This window comes from Oncorhynchus gorbuscha, unplaced genomic scaffold (genome assembly GCF_021184085.1).
Source record: "Oncorhynchus gorbuscha isolate QuinsamMale2020 ecotype Even-year unplaced genomic scaffold, OgorEven_v1.0 Un_scaffold_4164, whole genome shotgun sequence".
Taxonomy (NCBI): Eukaryota; Metazoa; Chordata; class Actinopteri; order Salmoniformes; family Salmonidae; genus Oncorhynchus; species Oncorhynchus gorbuscha.
The window spans coordinates 1-22,082 of NW_025748251.1; the positions used below are offsets into that span (position 1 = coordinate 1).

A 22,082-nucleotide genomic window follows, 5' to 3' on the forward strand; every position below is an offset into this window, starting at 1 on the left:
TCCATAGGGCTCTGGTCTAAAGTAGTGCACTATATAGGGAATATAGGGTTCCATAGGGCTCTGGTCTATAGTAGTGCACTATATAGGGAATAGGGTGCCATTTATTGTGATAGAGGTGTTTAAACCTTGTGGAACAAACAGATTGTGGCTCTTGTGGTTCCCCATCAGAACTAACAAAGGAGGGGGGTAGAGGGCAAAGTGGGATTTAGGTAGAAATGGGGAGGGAGGTTGATTACTTAGTACTGTGTGTATGTGAGACCTCAGGCCCCGGGCCCCATGACGTAGTCCATCACTGTCAAGATGCATCATCACATATGACATTTACTCTGCTGTTCACCTCCAGCACCAGCAACCTCTGCCCCATGGAGCAGAGTCACCGCCTTAATCTAGAGAGGGGGAAAGAGGGGAGGAAGATGAGGAGAGAAGGGAGGGAAGAGGGGAAGAGAGGAAGGAGGAAGGGACAGAGGAGTAGGAGGAGGAAAAAAGTAGAGAAGGGAGGGAGGGGGACAGAGGAGGAGGAGAGAGAGATGGGGATAGAGAACAGAGGGAGAGAGGGAGGAAGGAGAGGATGAAGGTGGGTGAAATTTACAAGGTGGAAGAAGCCCAAACTTATGGTCTCTGCCTCTCAGACAGAATACATTAAGAAACAGAGTGTCTGACCAGGTCAGAGTTCAGCTGGCGTCGAAGTCTGCGCGAGTTTGTTCGCATTAAAACACCTTCGCTTGAAAAAGCGGCAATAGTAGTTTGTCCATTTTGAGTCGGCGTAGGGGTATACACTTCTTCAAAATATAATTAATCCAAGATCTTGTAGCTCGAAAAAATATTTTAAAAAATCGGCCATTAATTGACATTTTGCTGAAGAGATCTTAGGTGACAATTTGACATCGAACTAAGGCGACTGGTGAAGTATTTTGCCTATGAAAGAGTTCAACGAGAGAACTTGTTTTCATGCAAAGACTTGATTGAAGAATCCCCAATGTTGACCAAATCACTGACAAGGGCGTCGGTTTCCGACCTTCATTATACTTCAGAAAAAAAAGTATGTGCCGGAGACAGCAGATAAAACCCGGGGCCAGAGCCCGTAGCCCCCCGGGGCCAGGGCCCGTAGCCCCCGGGGCCAGGGCCCGTAGCCCCGGGCCAGAGCCCATGCTTGAGGCCCAGGGCCAGAGCCCACCCGTAACCCCAGAACCCGTAGCCCCCCGGGGCCAGAGCCCAGCCCCGGGGCCAGAGCCCCCGTAGCCCGGGGCCAGAGCCCAAAACGTCATCATAATATATGCACAAAGCGCTGACAAACTGTTTCAGCTGGGAAGCATGCGGACACCTTAAGTGAACCCGCCCCCCAAAACAAACACACACAGAAAAGAAATAAACAGACATTCTATTGTTCCTGCTGGTACAGTATCAGTGTCTACGGCTGCCGTTCCTGAGCAACACCACCATCTAGTGTGCGTTTTTCTCCAAGACAAACACAGGTAATAAGCAGACAAAGAACAAGCCCTGGGAACCAGTGTGCCCATCATGCCAAACTCCTCTATCAACCTCGTGTCTACGATTGGCTTGTCAATAACCTCGTCTCCATCCTATAAGCCTGGGATCTATAGGACTGACGTGCTGAGTAAAGTACTTGTCATTTCATTTTGGCGAATCACACGACTGCGAGGCACGGGGAAGGTTAGGAGGAAGTTGCTGTGGGAGACGATTGGTTCGTGATTAAGCTGATTGGCCTTCTGGTTGTCCCGGGTCTCTCTCTATTGGCTAATGAAGACCCAGTTTGGCATGTCTCCACCAGACCAGATGTCCACCAGACAACATGTCCTCATCAATGGGCTCTGAAGGTTCACTTCAATATAAATGTATGGCATGAAATTACTTTGTAAAGAGGTGGTTTAATGTGGGTGGGTGTTTTAGGAGCGTGGTTTAATGTGGGTGGGTGTTTTAGGAGCGTGGTTTAATGTGGGTGGGTGTTTTAGGAGCGTGGTTTAATGTGGGTGGGTGTTTTAGGAGCGTGGTTTAATGAGGTTGGTGTTTTGAGAGGCGTGGTTTGATGTGTGTGGGTGTTGGGAGCGTGGTTTGATGTGTGTGGGTGTTGGGGGCGTGGTTTGATGTGTGTGGGTGTTGGGGGCGTGGTTTGATGTGGGTGGGTGTTTTTGAGAGGCGTGGTTTAATGTGGGTTGGTGTTGGGGGCGTGGTTTAATGTGGGTGGGTGTTGGGGGCGTGGTTTAATGTGGGTGGGTGTTGGGAGGCGTGGTTTTAATGTGGTGGGTGTTGGGAGCGTGGTTTAATGTGGGTGGGTGTTGGGAGGCGTGGTTTAATGTGGGTGTGTCTTAACCAATCCACTCCCACAAGATCATTGCAAGTAATACCTTCTTCAAACACACATGACAGAGCCCTGATCAACAGTAGTGAACTAACGGGAAGCTTCACAGTCCAGAGGGTTACCTCATCCAGTTGTCGCTCTACAGCCTGTCTGTACTCCAGAGTGACCGGCTGCTGCTTGGGGCTCACTGCTGCCACCTGCTGACTGGAAGACCCCAGGACATAGCTGCACGGACCGCAGAATGATTTTACATCAATATAAATTACTTTTTAAAGCCAACAGAATAGACAAACTATCATCTCGTAAATCAATCTAAAAATATTTTAGCGGGGCTGTTACTACTGGCAACATGATTTGTCATCATGAGTGTCAGAGATGCTGTGTGAGAGAGTCCAGACCACACTAAGATAAATATTTCCACACAGATCTACAAAGAATATGAACAATAAAAAACATTGATAACCTCCCATTTCTGTTAGTTGAAATACCAATCACAGCAGCAAGATGTGGCCCGTTGCCATGAAAACAGGACAACACGTGCTGCATAAACATTGTGAAAATCACCAATATTTAAAAGTCAATGTTTAAATTCCCCCACGATAACTACTACAACTATATCAGTCACTGGTTCAAGTCCTGCTCAGACAGCCTGCCCCCCCTGCCCCCCCCCCCCATGGCTCACCTCTCTATGGCAGTCACATTGAGGTAGAACAGAGACCTGATGTGGTCCAGTTTCCTGGGTGTAGAGATGTAGACCATGCCAAGCAGAGAGCTGCAGCCACGACAGGTCAGGTGGACTTTCAGGCTGTAACAGGGGGGGAATATCACACGACAGGTCAGGGGGTATCACACGACAGGTCGGGGGGGAATATCACACGACAGGTCGGGGGATATCACACGACAGGTCGGGGGGGAATATCACACGACAGGTCGGGGGGGGGGGGTATCACACGACAGGGGATATCACACGACAGGTCGGGGGGATATCACCACGACAGGTCGGGGGATATCACACGACAGGTCGGGGGATATCACACGACAGGTCAGGGATATCACACGACAGGTCAGGGGGGATATCACCACGACAGGTCGGGGGGGAATATCACACGACAGTTCAGGGGGGGAATATCACACGACAGTTCAGGGGGAATATCACACGACAGTTCAGGGGGAATATCGACAGGTCGGGGGGGAATATCACACGACAGGTCGGGGGAATATCACACGACAGGTCGGGGGAATATCACACGACAGGTCGGGGGGGGGGGATATCACACGACCTGTCGGGGGGATATCACCACGACAGGTCGGGGGTGAATATCACACGACAGGTCGGGGGGGTGAATATCACACGACAGGTCGGGGGTGAATATCAGACGACAGGTCGGGGTGAATATCCACGACAGGTCGGGGGGTGAATATCACACGACAGGTCGGGGGTGAATATCACACGACAGGTCGGGGGGGAATATCACACGACAGGTCGGGGGGGGGGAATATCACACGACAGTTCAGGGGGAATATCACACGACAGGTCGGGGGGAATATCACGACAGGTCGGGGGGGATATCACACGACAGGTCGGGGATATCACACGACAGGTCGGGAGGTGAATATCACACGACAGGTCGGGGGGAATATCACCACGACAGTTCAGGGGGGAATATCACACGACAGTTCAGGGGGAATATCACGAAAGGTCGGGGGGAATATCACACGACAGGTCGGGGGAATATCACACGACAGGTCGGGATATCACACGACCTGTCGGGGGATATCACACGACAGGTCGGGGGGTGAATATCACACGACAGGTCGGGGGGTGAATATCACACGACAGGTCGGGGGGGAATATCACACGACAGGTCGGGGGGGAATATCACACGACAGTTCAGGGGAATATCACACGACAGGTCGGGGGAATATCACACGACAGGTCGGGGGATATCACACGACAGGTCGGGGGATATCACACGACAGGTCGGAAGTGAATATCACACGACAGGTCGGGGGAATATCACCCACGACAGTTCAGGGGAATATCACACGACAGTTCAGGGGAATATCACACGACAGGTCGGGGGAATATCACACGACAGGTCGGGGGGATATCACACGACCTGTCGGGGGATATCACACGACAGGTCGGGGGGTGAATATCACCACGACAGGTCGGGAGGTGAATATCACACGACAGGTCGGGGGGTGAATATCACACGACAGGTCGGGGGGTGAATATCACACGACAGGTCGGGGTGAATATCACACGACAGGTCGGGGTGAATATCACACGACAGGTCGGGGTGAATATCACACGACAGGTCGGGAGATATCACACGACAGGTCGGGGGGAGATATCACACGACAGGTCGGGGGGGGATATCACACGACAGTTCAGGGGGAATATCACACGACAGGTCGGGGGGGGATATCACACGACATGTCGGGGGATATCACACGACAGGTCGGGGGGATATCACACGACAGGTCGGGGGGAATATCACGACAGGTCAGGGGGGGAATATCACACGACAGGTCAGGGGGAATATCACACGACAGGTCAGGGGGAATATCACACGACAGGTCAGGGGGGGATATCACACGACAGGTCAGGGGGATATCACACGACAGGTCAGGGGGGATATCACACGACAGGTCAGGGGGGGGGATATCACACGACAGGTCGGGGGATATCACACGACAGGTCGGGGGGGATATCACACGACAGGACGGGGGGAATATCACACGACAGGTCGGGGGGGGAATATCACACGACAGGTCGGGGGAATATCACACGACAGGTCGGGGGGAATATCACACGACAGGTCGGGGGAATATCACACGACAGGTCGGGGGGAATATCACACGACAGGTCGGGGGGGAATATCACACGACAGGTCGGGGGGGGGGAAATTTCACACGACAGGTCGGGGAAATATCCCACGACAGGTCGGAAATATCCACGACAGGTCGGGGGAAATATCCCACGACAGGTCGGGGAAATATCCCACGACAGGTCGGGGGAAATATCACGACAGGTCGGGGGGGAATATCACACGACAGGTCAGGGGGATATCACACGACAGGTCAGGGGGATATCACGACAGGTCGGGGGATATCACACGACAGGTCAGGGGGAATATCACGACGACAGGTCAGGGGGAATATCACACGACAGGTCGGGGGGAATATCACACGACAGGTCGGGGGGAATATCACACGACAGGTCGGGGGGAATATCACGCGACAGGTCGGGGGAATATCACACGACAGGTCGGGGGAATATCACACGACAGGTCGGGGGAATATCACACGACAGGTCGGGTGGGGGGGAATATCACCGACAGGTCGGGTGGGGATATCACACGACAGGTCGGGGGATATCACACGACAGGTCGGGGGAATATCACACGGCAGGTCGGGGGGGGATATCACACGGCAGGTCAGGGGGATATCACACGGCAGGTCAGGGGGAATATCACACGACAGGTCAGGGGGATATCACACGGCAGGTCGGGGGGAATATCACACGGCAGGTCGGGGGGGATATCACACGACAGGTCGGGGGGATATCACACGACAGGTCGGGGGGGGGATATCACACAACAGGTCGGGGGATATCACACGACAGGTCGGGGGATATCACACGACAGGTCGGGGGGATATCACACGACAGGTCGGGGGATATCACACGACAGGTCGGGGGGAGGGATATCACACGACAGGTCGGGGGGATATCACACGACAGGTCGGGGGATATCACACGACAGGTCGGGGGGAATATCACACGACAGGTCGGGGGGGATATTACGACAGGTCGGGGGGAATATCACACGACAGGTCGGGGGGGGAATATCACACGACAGGTCAGGGGGAATATCACACGACAGGTCAGGGGTGGGGAATATCACACGACAGGTCAGGGGGAATATCACACGACAGGTCAGGGGGAGGGAGTATCAGACAACAGCTCAGGTCGGGTCGGGGGGGTGTATCACACAGATGACCAAATTACACAATATTTTACTTCTGGGTTAATATTAGATTCGATTTAATACGAAGATTCTGTCTATGATGAAGGTAAACATTGAGGAATTTGGCAGAGGTTATTAGCAGCTAGCTAGACAATACGGCTAACAGACATACGGCTAACAGACATACGGCTAACAGACATACGGCTAACAGACATACGGCTAACAGACATACGGCTAACAGACATACGGCTAACAGACATACGGCTAACAGACATACGGCTAACAGACATACGGCTAACAGACATACGGCTAACAGACATACGGCTAACAGACATACGGCTAACAGACATACGGCTAACAGACATACGGCTAACAGACATACGCTCTGACTTACCAGCCTAGATCCTTCTTACAGGTACCAGAGAAGTGAGTTTCTTTGCCAACCAAAACATTGTCACTGACACCTGCAATATAAAAAGAGGGAATTGTTCAGTCTCTTTGGGAAATTGGGAGAACAATATCTAATTAGGAAATCAATCTGTCTTGTCCTTAGACAATAGCCTGATCCAAGATGTGTTTGTGGTCTTGCCAATTCCATCAAGTACCCCTCGCGGTGGCACATGGAACAGGGTGGCACATGGAACAGGGTGGCACATGGAACAGGGTGGCACATGGAACAGGGTGGCACATGGAACAGTATCACTGTAAAAACTTTATATAAATGATTAAAACTGAAATAACCCTAACCCCAAAACGGAGTCGAACTTCACGTGCGAGATTATAGTGTCAATTCACATACAGGGGTCACCAACTAGATTAACTAACCCACTGCATAGGGCAGGGATAACCAACTAGATTAACTAACCCACTGCATAGGGCAGGGGTAACCAACTAGATTAACTAACCCACTGCATAGGGCAGGGGTAACCAACTAGATTAACTAACCCACTGCATAGGGCAGGGGTAACCAACTAGATTAACTAACCCACTGCATAGGGCAGGGGTAACCAACTAGATTAACTAACCCACTGCATAGGGCAGGGGTAACCAACTAGATTAACTAACCCCCCCCCCCCCCCCCCCCGAGTAGGACAGGCATCACCAACTAGATTAACTAACCCCCCCCCTGAGTAGGTAGAACAGGCATTGATTACACCCACTGCATTAGCTCACCAGTCAATGTATTACGTGTATTGATCATTCAGAGCTAATAATGGCTAATTGCACAGTAGTTTCAGAGACCTGCAATAGAACTAATAATATAATATAAGCCATTTAGCAGACTAAGATGGTAATGTGTGTGTAAACTCTACATAGTAGTGTACTGTGGGTGTTACTGAGCAGGCTGATACCTATGGATTTTACACATGAAATGGGTTAGGGCTGTACGGTTCATAAACACTGCCTTCGGAAAGTAATAATAATAATAATAAATGCCATTTAGCAGACGCTTTTATCCAAAGCGACTTACAGTCATGTGTGCATACATTCTACGTATGGGTGGTCCCGGGGATCGAACCCACTACCCTGGCGTCTTGACTTTTCCCACATTTTGTTTCGGTTAAAGCCTTGTACCAACATGTGAATAAATAGGTTTCTCTTCAATCTACACACAATACCCAATAATGACAAAGCAAAAACAGGTTTAGAATTTTGTTAATTTATTAAAATATCACAAGTATTGACACCCTTTACTTAGTACTTTGGCAGTGACTACGTGAAGTATTCTTGGGTATGACGCAACAAGCTTGGCACACCTTTATTTGGGGAGTTTCTCCCATTCTTCTCTGCAGATCCTCTGTCAGGTTGGATGGGGAGGGTCGCAGCACTGCTATTTTCAGGATCAGCGGGGAGGAGATGTTGTTGCCTACCTTCACCACCTGGGGGCGGCCCGTCAGGAAGTCCAGTACCCAGGTGCACAGGGCGGCAGAGGAACACAGGACAGCAGAGGGAGAGGGAGAGAGGGAACACCCCCTATCCACATTGATGGAACAGTAGTGGAGAGGTAGCTAGTTTTAAGTTCCTCGGCATACACATCACAGACAAACTGAATTGGTCCCTCACACTGACAGCGTCGTGAAGAAGGCGCAGAAGCGCCTATTCAACCTCAGGAGGCTGAAGAAATTCGGCTTGTCACCAAAAGCACTCACAAACTTCTACAGATGCACAATCGAGAGCATCCTGGCGGGCTGTATCACCGCCTGGTACGGCAACTGCTCCGCCCTCAACCGTAAGGCTCTCCAGAGGTAGTGAGGACTGCACAACGCATCACCGGGGGCAAACTACCTGCCCTCCAGGACACCTACACCACCCGTTGTTACAGGAAGGCCATAAAGATCATCAAGGACATCAACCACCGAACCACTGCCTGTTCACCCCGCTATCATCCAGAAGGCGAGGTCAGTACAGTTGCATCAAAGCTGGGACCGAGAGACTGAAAAACAGCTTCTATCTCAAGGCCATCAGACTGTTAAACAGCCACCACTAACATTGAGTGGCTGCTGCCAACACACTGTCATTGACACTGACCCAACTCCAGCCATTTTAATAATGGGAATTGATGGGAAATGATGTAAATATATCACTAGCCACTTTAAACAATGCTACCTTATATAAAGTTACTTACCCTACATTATTCATCTCATATGCATACGTATATACTGTACTCTATATCATCGACTGCATCCTTATGTAACACATGTATCACTAGCCACTTTAACTATGCCACTTTGTTTACTTTGTCTACACACTCATCTCATCTGTATATACTGTACTCGATACCATCTACTGTATGCTGCTCTGTACCATCACTCATTCATATATCCTTATGTACATGTTCCTTATCCCCTTACACTGTGTATAAGACAGTAGTTTTGGAATTGTTAGTTAGATTACTTGTTGGTTATTACTGCATTGTCGGAACTAGAAGCACAAGCATTTCGCTACACTCGCATTTAACATCTGCTAACCATGTGTATGTGACAAATAAAATTTGATTTGATTTTGATTCAGGTCTATCCAGAGATGTTTGATCAGGTTCAAGTCCGGGCTCTGGCTGGGCCACTCAAGGACCACAGGTGGCCTCCAATCAAGTTGTAGAAATCCCCAAAAAGGTCAGACACAATCCTGTCTCGGAGCTCTACGGACAATTCCTTCAACCTCATGGCTTGGTTTTGCTCTGACATGCACTGTCAACTGTGGGACCTTATATAGACAGGTGTGTTCCTTTCCATACCATGTCCAAACAACTGAATTTACCACAGGTGGACTCCAAGTTATAGAAACATCAAGGATGATCAGTGGAAACTGGATGCACCTGAGCTCAATTTCGAGTCTCACAGCAAAGGGTCTGAATACTTATGTTGTTTATTTGTAATACATTTGCAAACATTTCCAAAAACTTGTTTTCGCTTTGTCCTTAGATTTTGAAGGAAACAGCTAATTCCACCGTTGTGGCTGCTTTCATATGGGTAGAAGGAGGAGGACGGACAAAAATTTGACACGGTCAATTAATCCTGAAAATGTAAACAACTTTGAAAGTTCCTATAAGTGCAGTCACAAAAACCATCAAGCGCTATGATGAAACTGGCTCTCATGAAGACCACCACAGGAAAGAAAGACCCAGAGTTACTTCTGCTGCAGAGGATGGGTTCATTAGAGTTACCAGCCTCAGAAATTGCAGCCCAAATAAATGCTTCAGAGTTCAAGTAACAGACACATCTCAACATCGGACAATGTTCCTCCTGCGGCAGCAACGAATGAGGATTCTTAATAAATACATTTTGTACCTGGAAGTTAGACAGCCCTTCTGAAGGCATTATGTAGAACAAACAAACCGCACTGATTCTAACGAATGTTAGTTCTATTCATGCTATTTCTAATCTGCAAAGTCTTTAAGGAGACCAGAAGAAATTCACATATGTGTGTTACAGATGTGTCATTGAAAGCAAGTCTAAGAGGCGGTAGATCTGTTCTGCACTATTTCTATGCTTCCCGCGATTAACATATTGTAATGACCCGACTAGATCATAAAGGAACAATTGTCCTGACAGAGGCTTGAGTTTACGAATTGACGGTTTATTACACCAACTTTACACAGGCTACTGTTTGGGCCGTAGCACACGCCAAATAGATGACACAAGCCAATCGTGACCTTCTCTTGTGAAGCCCAGACGTAAGAGAGAGAGAACAAAAGCTGAACCTGGTCTTAACTTCCAATGCTCCACCCCCCTGCCCAACCCCCCTCCACGCCACTCCACCAACCACCAGGATGCCCGGCATCAGAACATTCCAGGCATTCCCGTGATTGGCAGATAGCAGGTTGATTGACAGGTTGGACCCCGCGAACACCGGGTACTGGTCAGTACAACACAACCACCTCCTAGCCTAACACATAACACACAGCTGTCTGTGCGGGTCGCTACACAGCCCCCCCACCACAAAGTCCCTCGTCCCCGAGGGAACAAACAAAGTCTCTGAAGCGACCCGGAGGTCTCCTTTGCCTGCGTGGTCGTGATGGTCGCAGAGTGCCCCTCTGGGACCCAGGGGATGAAGGCAGGGATATGGGTGACAAGGAAGCGGGAACGGGTAATACAGTCCGTGGCTCTGGGGAACCACGCGGTGACACAGGGGGGGAGACTGGGGGAGTGGGCTGTCTGGAGCCTTGTCTGCGGCACCTGAGGGTGGGTGCCTGGAGAATGTCATTGCCAGAGAGGGGAATTGTGGGGGTTCCTGGGGTTTGGGGAGAAGAGGCCCCTCTGTATGGGGCTAACCTGTCCCGGTGCAGTGCCACCTTTCTCCCCCTGGGAGGAAGCTGCACCCGGTACACAACCTCCCCTACCCTCTCCAGGACACTGCAGGGTCCCACCCAGTGACTGTCCAACTTGGGGCATCTGCCTTTTTTCCTTAGGGGCTGTAGACCCAGACCAGCTCCCCAGCCACAAAGTGCCTTCCCCGGGTGTGCACGTCATAGTTCCTTTTCTGCCTCACACCTGCATTCACCAGCTGCTCTCTGGCGAAGGTGTGGGCTGTCTCCAGGCGGTCCTGGCCCCGGAGGAACATGAGGGCTATCCAGGGGCCGACCAAACGCCATCTCCGCAGGGGTGCGGATCTCTCTCCCCAGCATGAGGAGGGCAGGCGTGCAGGAAGTGGAGTCTTGGACAGCGGAGCGGCATGCCATGAGGACCATAGGCAGGTGCTTGTCCCAGTCATGCTGGTGTTTGGAAGAGACGATGGCCAGCTGCTGTCCAAGCGTTTTGTTGAAGCGCTCCACAAGGCCATCACTTTGAGGATGGAGAGGAGTAGTGCGGGTCTTGTGCATGCCCAGCCTCTCACACATGGTGGCGAACACACGGGACTCAAAGTTTCTGCCTTGGTCGCTGTGGATGGACTCTGCAGCTCCAAACCTGCTGAACATCCCCGCTGTCAGGGCGTCGACGATGGTCTCTGCCTCCTGGTCAGGCAGAGCATAGGCCTCGGGCCATTTTGTGAAATAGTCCATGGCCGTGAGCACCCAGCGGTTTCCACTGTCTGTGGTGGGGAACGGCCCAACTACATCCACTCCCACCCTCTCCATGGGAGCCCCCACTGGGAACTGTTGTAGCTGAGCATGAGAGCGGCCTGGGGGGCCCTTTCTCGCTGTGCAGTTGTCACAGCGGCGACAAAAGTCCTCCACATCCCTCTTGTGCTGCCCCCAGTAGAAGCCCTGACGGAGACGGCGCAGTGTTTTTGTGACCCCAAAGTGTCCAGTCCCCACCCCCCCATGAGTACTCTGGAGCACAGCCTCCCGCAATGCTTTTGGGACCACCACCTGCCACCTCTCCTCTCCCGTAGCTGACTCCTTCCATGCCCGCTGTAGCACGCCATCAGCCAGCCGCAGTCTCTCAAACTTCGACCACAACCCTTTGGTCGCGAGTGAGAGCGCTGTCACCTCTTCCCATGGTGGCCTCACCTGCGCCTCTACCCACTGTAGCACTGGCTGTAGGTCTGTGTCCCGTCCCTGCTGCTGCCGCCATTCAGCCACGTCGACAGTCTGCAGCTCACAGCAGACAGGCCCGCTCGCCCGACACACTGTGGCACAGACACCCTCCTCTGCCCGCAGCTCTCTCTCCCGTCCCTCTCTCCGTTCACAGTGGCGGCAGCCGTCTGCAGTACAGGGCCGACGGGACATGGCGTCGGCGTTGGAGTGGCGTGCCCCTGCCCTGTGCACCACCGTGAAGTCATACGGCTGAAGCTCCTCCAACCAGCGTGCCACCTGCCCCTCTGGCTCTCTGAAAGACATGAGCCACTGGAGAGCAGAGTGGTCAGTCCTTACAGTAAAGGGCAGACCACCCAGGTAGTACTTGAAGTGTTTGACGGAAGCCACAACAGCCAAGAGCTCCCGCCGGGTGACACAGTAGCGGCGCTCATGTTTGTCAAATGTTTTGCTGAAGTACGCCACCACTCTCTCCCCCTCTGGCCCCACCTGGGCCAGCACCCCACCCATGCCCACATTGCTCGCGTCTGTGTCCAGGATAAAGGGCAAGGTGAGGTCAGGGGGCGAGCACGGGGGCCTCGATCAGTGCACGTTTGAGGGTGTTGAACGCCTCCTCACACTCCACTGTCCAAGTGAAAGCCTTGTCCTTCGGCAGCAGGCGGTTCAGTGGAGCAGCAACGCTTGAGAAGCCCCGTACAAACCTCCTGTAGTACGAGGCCAGGCCCAGGAAGCTCTTCAGCTGACGCTGGTCGGTGGGGGTGGGCCAGTCTCTGACAGCCCCTACCTTGTCCTCCATGGTGCTGATCCCCTCCTTCCCCACTCGGTGGCCCAAGAAGGACACCTCTCTCCTCATGAAGTGGCACTTCTCGGGGTGGAGCTTCAGACCTGCGGCAGCCACCCTCTCCAGCACACGCCCGTAGCGCCCCCAGGGCTGACTGGAAGGAGCTGCCATGGGCCAGGATGTCATCGAGGTATACCAGACACTGCTGTCGGGGATGCCATCCAGCACCCTGTCCATCAAACGCTCAAAAGTAGCTGGAGCGTTGCACAGGCCAAAGCACAGGACCTTGAACTGCCAGTGTCCTCTGTTAGTGGAGAACGCAGTTTTGGCTCTGGCCTCTGGGGAGAGGGGCACCTGCCAGTAGCCACTGCGGAGGTCTAGTGAGGAGAACCAGGAGGACCCCTAACCAGGTCCAGCGACTCATCGATACGTGGTATGGGGTATGAGTCCTTCCTGGTTACCTCATTCAGCCGCCTGTAGTCCGCACAGAACCTCAGCTTGCCCCCTTCTTCGGAACCATGACGACTGGCGCCGCCCAGGGGCTGTCTGAGGGCTCAATGAAGTCTGCCCGCTGCATCTCCAACACAGCCTTGTCTGCCGCCTCCTGGCGTGCCAGCGGGATACGGCGGGGACGCATCTTGATGGGTCGAGCATCACCTGTGTCGATCTCATGCTGCACCAGATGAGTCTGACCCACCTCTTCCTCACTCAACGCAAAGCTGTCTCTGAATTCAAACAGCAACTGCCACAACCGTTCCTGCTGCTCAGGGTCAAGACCAACACAGTTCCTCCCCATATCTCCTCACTGCAGACAGTGTCCTCTCCTCTCCCATCTGGGGTAGCTGGGCTGGGGGATGCGACCCGGGCTCACAGAGGGCTGTGTCATGGAGGTAGCTGGGGGAATGTAACACACCGCTGTAGGTGACAGGGGGACTGGGGAAAAGTCACCCACATCTGTGGGGGAGGGGGCGCAGCCATGAGTCTCTGCTGCTTTAACTGTTGGAGTAAAGGGTTTGTTGGGTTGAGTGAATGTGACATTAGGGGGCCATGGTGACTTCCGTCCCTCCCTGGAAGCTCAGTGTGCCCCTATTTAGGTCTAACTGGCAGCCTGTGCTCCTAAGAAAGTCCAACCCCAGGATACAAGGGTCCTGCACAGCCGCCACCCACACAGGATGACGCACAGTCCTGCCCCCTACTGTCAGAGTCATTATTCCCTTCCCTTTCATGGGTGCCAGCTCACCTGTGACTGTGCGGAGCTGCACAGTTGTAGGCTCACACTGAGTCCAACCTGGCACAATATCTGGCCTCACCAGGGTTACTGTGGAACCAGTGTCCACCAGGGCGGAGCAGGGCACCCCCTCCACAGTGACAGGGACATGACAAAAGTCCCCAACACAGGTCCGGCCCACCACAACAACAGGCTCCATCCGCTTGCCCTCGTCTGCTTCTGGGGAAGTGGAGCCTTGCTTCCCGTCTGTGCCGGTGGGCTCCTCCAGAAGATGATGGTGGTTGGGATAGAAAGCCAGGGGTCCGCACTACCCGGTCTATGCGGACCCCGAGCCGTTTCCCTGAGCTCTGGGGACATGGGGCAAACTCGGCGCAGATGGCCTGGCTGGCCACAACCCCAGCAGACCCTGGGACCAGGGCGTGTGTTTCGTTCCGCCTGTAGCGACACAGCACGAATGAGTTTTGTCATTTCGGCCACCCAAGCAGGCTTTTCCGGCTCCGGACTGCTCTGCCCCCAGCTCGCACAGAGGGTGTGTCTCCCTGCACCCCCACCAAAGCCCCAGCTGAAGCCCCAGCCCACACCAGCTCCCCTCTCCAAAGCCATCTCCAAGGCTGTCTGCAATGACTCAGGATGAGCCAGCTGGGTCTGTATGCGCAGCTCCGTAGGAGAGAGCGCCTGTATGAACTGGTCCGTGCTAGCTCGCTCTGCACGGAGGGGGGCATGTGAGCATATGCCCGCCGAGAGAGGCTCTCAATGTCATTAGCTAGCACCCGTAGAGGCTCTCCAGGCTGCCTGCGTCTATTACTCAGTTCGGAGCGCAGTAGCCCGGGCTGTACACACTGACCATAGCGCCTCCTCAGTGCTCCCACTAAAGCCCCATAATCATGCCTGTCCTCAGGGCTAATCAATATCAAACAGGCCAGAGCTTCATCCGTGAGGCATAAAGCCAACTGCAGTGCCCTTTCTTCATCCGACCACCCCCTAAAATGAGCTAACAGTTCAAACTGAGCATGAAAAGCTTCCAATCCGCCTTACCGGAATATTTCGGGGTCTTAACAGATACGGACGCAGCCGGGAACTGGGCGCGCCATGTTTGTTTACATCCTGAGCCCCAGATTCCTCATCACGCGTCGACGTCACCACTTCGGTCCGCCCACCAGAATCCGCGCAAATACATTCGACGAAGCACTCATGCCCGCCCAGCCGCCATCGCTCCTAACGTCCTCCTCAAGCGGCCTCTGCGCTCCGACGCCCTGGCGATCTCCTCAGACAGAGCCCCGACGTCCATTCACATGCAGCTCCTTGGCCATAATCGTCCCCTACCTCCACCTTCACTTTCGGATTCCCTCTAAGCATTTTCCATCCCCGTTCTCACCTACGGTAGCCTAGCCACATAAGTCAGCTAGCTAGCTGGCTAACTTGTATCAACGTTTTTACTTCTGACACCAATGTAATGACCCGACTAGATCATAAAGGAACAATTGTCCTGACAGAGGCTTGAGTTTACGAATTGACGGTTTATTACACCAACTTTACACAGGCTACTGTTTGGGCCGTAGCACACGCCAAATAGATGACACAAGCCAATCGTGACCTTCTCTTGTGAAGCCCAGACGTAAGAGAGAGAGAACAAAAGCTGAACCTGGTCTTAACTTCCAATGCTCCACCCCCCTGCCCAACCCCCCTCCACGCCACTCCACCAACCACCAGGATGCCCGGCATCAGAACATTCCAGGCATTCCCGTGATTGGCAGATAGCAGGTTGATTGACAGGTTGGACCCCTTGAACACCGGGTACTGGTCAGTACAACACAACCACCTCCTAGCCTAACACATAACACACAGCTGTTTGTGCGGGTCGCTACAATATTTTACTTTGGTTTTGTACACCCGTTTCAAAACAGCTGAAAGTACATTATTTTGGACGAATGGAAAATATATTTCACAGTAGTTAAGGTACAAATGATCCTCTACACACAATCCTTGTTCATTTTGTCACAGAAATGAAATTAGGCCAATTTTTTATAAATTGTAGTAACCAGGAAATGTCGGACGGAGCGCTGTCTGCATTTTGCATCTTTAATGACCTCTGCATCGTTGGGAAAGGACTCCCACTGTAAAGTTAAACACTTCACGGTCAAGTCTACATCTGTTGTATTCGGCGCAGATGACAAATACAATTTGAACCTCGTTTCGCCATCTGGGAAAAACCGGGCGGGGGGGGGGACTTCTCAATAACATTGTTCAGTGTCAAAACAGACACGAACAAAATGAGTAATGCATTGTAATTCTGACACAAACCAAGGTTATCACACTATCCAGATCTACAATGTAGTCCGCCAGCAACTTACGGTTCAGCAGTATTTGATTTTTTTCGTCCTCACTCCCAGCCCAAGACAACGAGTCACCGACGGGCAACTTGCAACTCCCGCAGAAAAAGACGACCGGTGGGTCGCTATCGTCGTCTTCTACGAACTTCCCTTGTTTAGAGTTGTCCTTAATGATGGTCGAGTCAGCATAAACTCCATCGTTGACGGTGACTTCATATGTCACGTTTGAATCTTTGCAAAGTGCTCTTCTCCCAGACATGTTTATTTTATTTTTTTCGAACTTGGGCGGGTTTGGCGACAGACGATACAGGAAATACGTCATGCCTAAAAAAAGAAAAGCGGAAGTTTCATGTCATCATTTTTTTAATTAAAAAAAAATATATATTATTATTTATTTGTTTTAATTATAATTTATTTTTATTATGAACACAACAAATACAAAACTCCTCAGAAATATACAAACAAGAGTACATAAACCTAACAGACGGGGGTATTACATATCGAGATTCATTTTCAATTTCAAATACTTTTATTTTATTTATTTCACCTTTATTTAACCAGGTAGGCAAGTTGAGAACAAGTTCTCATTTACAATTGCGACCTGGCCAAGATAAAGCAAAGCAGTTCGACAGATACAACGACACAGAGTTACACATGGAGTAAAACAAACATACAGTCAATAATACAGTATAAACAAGTCTATATACAATGTGAGCAAATGAGGTGAGAAGGGAGGTAAAGGCAAAAAAGGCCATGGTGGCAAAGTAAATACAATATAGCAAGTAAAACACTGGAATGGTAGTTTTGCAATGGAAGAATGTGCAATGTAGAAATAAAAATAATGGGGTGCAAAGGAGCAAAATAAATAAATAAATTAAATACAGTTGGGAAAGAGGTAGTTGTTTGGGCTAAATTATAGGTGGACTATGTACAGGTGCAGTAATCTGTGAGCTGCTCTGACAGTTGGTGCTTAAAGGTAGTGAGGGAGATAAGTGTTTCCAGTTTCAGAGATTGTTGTAGTTCGTTCCAGTCATTGGCAGCAGAGAACTGGAAGGAGAGGCGGCCAAAGAAAGAATTGGTTTTGGGGGTGACTAGAGATATACCTGCTGGAGCGTGTGCTACAGGTGGGAGATGCTATGGTGACCAGCGAGCTGAGATAAGGGGGACTTTACCTAGCAGGGTCTTGTAGATGACCTGGAGCCAGTGGGTTTGGCTAACGAGTATGAAGCGAGGGCCAGCCAACGAGAGCGTACAGGCTGTAGTGGTGGGTAGTATATGGGGCTTTGGTGACAAAACGGATTGCACTGTGATAGACTGCATCCAATTTGTTGAGTAGGGTATTGGAGGCTATTTTGTAAATGACATCGCCAAAGTCGAGGATTGGTAGGATGGTCAGTTTTACAAGGGTATGTTTGGCAGCATGAGTGAAGAATGCTTTGTTGCGAAATAGGAAGCCAATTCTAGATTTAACTTTGAATTGTAGATGTTTGATATGGGTCTGGAAGGTGGTGCATATTGCTTTGTTGTTTTTACATTTACTGAAGAATTGAAATATTATTTTGAAATCAATCTTAAATAATGTGAAAAGGGGTTTGTTCTCTGCCCACTTCATTTTATGGACAAAGAATCTTCCAGGAAAGATAAACAAATGAACAATGAAAGTTCAATCAGGGTCATTTGGTTCAAAATAAAACACATCTTTCAAATTAACATTAATAGTCGTTTCTTTGAAAAGAAAATCTTCAAAATCCAAAATCTTCTGACATAAGAGCAGTCCCTAAATAAATCTTCTGACATAAGAGCAGTCCCTAAATAAATCGTCTGACATAAAGAGCAGTCCCTAAATAAATCTTCTGACATAAGAGCAGTCCCTAAATAAATCTTCTGACATAAGAGCAGTCCCTAAATAAATCTTCTGACATAAGAGCAGTCCCTAAATAAATCTTCTGACATAAGAGCAGTCCCTAAATAAATCTTCTGACATAAGAGCAGTCCCTAAATAAATCTTCTGACATAAGAGCAGTCCCTAAATAAATCTTCTGACATAAGAGCAGTCCCTAAATAAATCTTCTGACATAAGAGCAGTCCCTAAATAAATCTTCTGACATAAGAGCAGTCCTAAATAAATCTTCTGACATAAGAGCAGTCCCTAAATAAATCTTCTGACATAAGAGCAGTCCCTAAATAAATCTTCTGACATAAGAGCAGTCCCTAAATAAAATCTTCTGACATAAGAGCAGTCCCTAAATAAATCTTCTGACATAAGAGCAGTCCCTAAATAAATCTTCTGACATAAGAGCAGTCCCTAAATAAATCTTCTGACATAAGAGCAGTCCCTAAATAAATCTTCTGACATAAGAGCAGTCCCTAAATAAATCTTCTGACATAAGAGCAGTCCCTAAATAAATCTTCTGACATAAGAGCAGTCCCTAAATAAATCTTCTGACATAAGAGCAGTCCCTAAATAAATCTTCTGACATAAGAGCAGTCCCTAAATAAATCTTCTGACATAAGAGCAGTCCCTAAATAAATCTTCTGACATAAGAGCAGTCCCTAAATAAATCTTCTGACATAAGAGCAGTCCCTAAATAAATCTTCTGACATAAGAGCAGTCCCTAAATAAATCTTCTGACATAAGAGCAGTCCCTAAATAAATCTTCTGACATAAGAGCAGTCCCTAAATAAATCTTCTGACATAAGTGCAGTCCCTAAATAAATGGTCAAGAGTCTCTGGGTCACAATCAATCACAAAATACACATTTGTTATCAACAGCTAATTACAATCTGTGTATGATAAAGGTCTTTACAGGGTAGATTCTATGAATGAGTTTTTATGATACTTCTGTCATCTTATTAGATATACAATATTTACCAGACAACAACGAAACGTTGTTCCAGTTACCTTGTCCCAGGGCTGTATTCCAGTACATTTTAGCAGAGGGAATAGTAACATATTGAAATAGTTTCCTTATATAAACATGTTATAGTTTAAAATGTCAATTTCTTCTAGTTGTATTGAGGCTACAAAATCCTCAACAGTTGCACTTGGAGTATTGTTATATTCTCCTAAGAGAGGAATAGCACCTAATATTCGGAGATAAACCTGATACATGTGATCTTTCAAGAAAATGGTGGTGTCGTCGGCCAATTGTGAACATTTGATCTCTTTGTGTTGTATCTGAATACCCCTAAAACTATCCTTATTTATATGAAGTGCCATAACTTGTGTGACCAATAAAAATAAGAAAGGAGAAATAATACAAATAAAACTATCCTTGTTTTTTATTTCGTTCTACTGATGACCTTCCCTTTAAATGCACCTCTTTAAACTGCTACCCTGCAGAGTGGTGATTCTTACTATTGATGACCTTCCTTTAAATGCACCTCTTAAAACTGCTACCCCTGCAGAGTGGTGATTCTTACTACTGATGACCTTCCCTTTAAATGCACCTCTTAAAACTGCTACCCCTGCAGAGTGGTGAGTCTTACTACTGATGACCTTCCCTTTAAATGCACCTCTTTAAACTGCTACACCTGCAGAGTGGTGAGTCTTACTACTGATGACCTTCCCTTTAAATGCACCTCTTAAAACTGCTACCCCTGCAGAGTGGTGATTCTTACTACTGATGACCTTCCCTTTAAATGCACCTCTTTAAACTGCTACACCTGCAGAGTGGTGATTCTTACTACTGATGACCTTCCTTTGACCTCTTAAAACTGCTACCCCTGCAGAGTGGTGATTCTTACTACTGATGACCTTCCCTTTAAATGCACCTCTTAAACTGCTACACCTGCAGAGTGGGGAGTCTTACTACTGATGACCTTCCCTTTAAATGCACCTCTTAAAACTGCTACACCTGCAGAGTGGTGAGTCTTACTACTGATGACCTTCCCTTTAAATGCACCTCTTAAAACTGCTACCCCTGCAGAGTGGTGATTCTTACTACTGATGACCTTCCTTTAAACGCACCTCTTAAAACTGCTACCCCTGCAGAGTGGTGATTCTTACTACTGATGACCTTCCCTTTAAATGCACCTCTTAAAACTGCTACCCTTTAATGACCTTCCCTTTAAATGCACCTCTTAAAACTGCTACCTGCAGAGTGGGGAGTCTTACTACTGATGACCTTCCCTTTAAATGCACCTCTTTAAACTGCTACACCTGCAGAGTGGGGAGTCTTACTACTGATGACCTTCCCTTTAAATGCACCTCTTAAAACTGCTCCCAGTGGTGAGTCTCACTAATGACCTCCCCTTTAATCCCATTTAAATTCAAAACTGCTACCCCTGCAGAGTGGTGATTCTAACTACTGATGACCTTCCCTTTAAATGCACCTTTTAAAACTGCTACCCCTGCAGAGTGGTGATTCTTACTACTGATGACCTTCCCTTTAAATGCACCTCTTTAAACTGCTACACCTGCAGAGTGGGGAGTCTTACTACTGATGACCTTCCCTTTAAGTGCACCTCTTAAAACTGCTACACCTGCAGAGTGGGGAGTCTTACTACTGATGACCTTTTCACCTCTTAAAACTGCTACACCCAGAGTGGGGAGTCTTAAATGACCTTTCCCTTTAATCCCTTTAAATGCACCTCTTAAAACTGCTACACCTGCAGAGTGGTGATTCTTACTACTGATGACCTTCCCTTTAAATGCACCTCTTTAAACTGCTACACCTGCAGAGTGGGGAGTCTTACTACTGATGACCTTCCCTTTAAGTGCACCTCTTAAAACTGCTACACCTGCAGAGTGGGGAGTCTTACTACTGATGACCTCCCCTTTAATCCCCTTTAAATGCACCTCTTAAAACTGCTACCCCTGCAGAGTGGTGAGTCTTACTACTGATGACCTTCCCTTTAAACGCACCTCTTAAAACTGCTACACCTGCAGAGTGGTTGTTGCCATTTGACAATCAGATATCGTTACCCCATTGATTTTTCCAAAAAGATAGACCGGAAGGACAAGCATGAGTCTCTTGTAGAAAGTAAAAGTCTGCATTACAGGAAAATAGCCTTACGTTTGAGTAAATTACGAATACCCCCGACATTGATTGAACAATGAGATAAAGGCATAAACTTCAACTAACAACCTTGTTATGTGAAAATATAAGCTTTTCCTAAGGACATGTAACTCAAAAGGGTTTCCATCCCATTATCATCCTCTCCAACAAAAAAATAAATAAAATATTGGTCATAAAGTTACCAAAGTATTGAAACTCCCACAAGGGGGGAGACATTGTGTACACTTTACAATAAGCAGTTATTCACCTATAGTTAATGTTGAGTTTACCAGTTCTCAGGTCAGCCTTTTCTCATTATTCACCTATAGTTAGTTGAGTTTACCAGTTCTCAGGTCAGCCTTTTCTCATTATTCACCTATAGTTAGTGTTGAGTTTACCAGTTCTCAGGTCAGCCTTTTCTCATTATTCACCTATAGTTAGTGTTGAGTTTACCAGTTCTCAGGTCAGCCTTTTCTCA

General features: G+C 49.1%; 1 protein-coding gene across 1 annotated transcript; it reads right to left on the bottom strand.

Moving 5' to 3' along the window:
- Positions 1 to 1,632: 1,632 nt before the first annotated feature.
- LOC124028442 (protein Mis18-alpha-like) lies at positions 1,633 to 16,913 on the bottom strand. The gene is made up of 5 exons (XM_046340491.1): positions 16,626 to 16,913; positions 6,686 to 6,755; positions 3,000 to 3,122; positions 2,440 to 2,542; positions 1,633 to 1,653 (listed from the first exon to the last, which is right to left on the bottom strand). The coding sequence occupies exons 1-5, from the start codon at positions 16,861 to 16,863 to the stop codon at positions 1,633 to 1,635; spliced, it is 555 nt and encodes a 184-aa protein (XP_046196447.1). The 5' UTR covers positions 16,864 to 16,913.
- Between the last annotated feature and the right edge of the window lie 5,169 nt (positions 16,914 to 22,082).

Bases quoted from the DNA above. Each gene is read 5' to 3' on its own strand.
- LOC124028442 (XM_046340491.1), bottom strand. From the start codon at position 16,863: ATGTCTGGGAGAAGAGCACTTTGCAAAGATTCAAACGTGACATATGAA. The intron at 6,756-16,625 runs GTAAGTTGCTGG...TTTATATTGCAG, and splicing joins AAATCAAATACTGCTGAACC to GTGTCAGTGACAATGTTTTG. The intron at 3,123-6,685 runs GTAAGTCAGAGC...CCCCTGTTACAG, and splicing joins TGTAAGAAGGATCTAGGCTG to CCTGAAAGTCCACCTGACCT.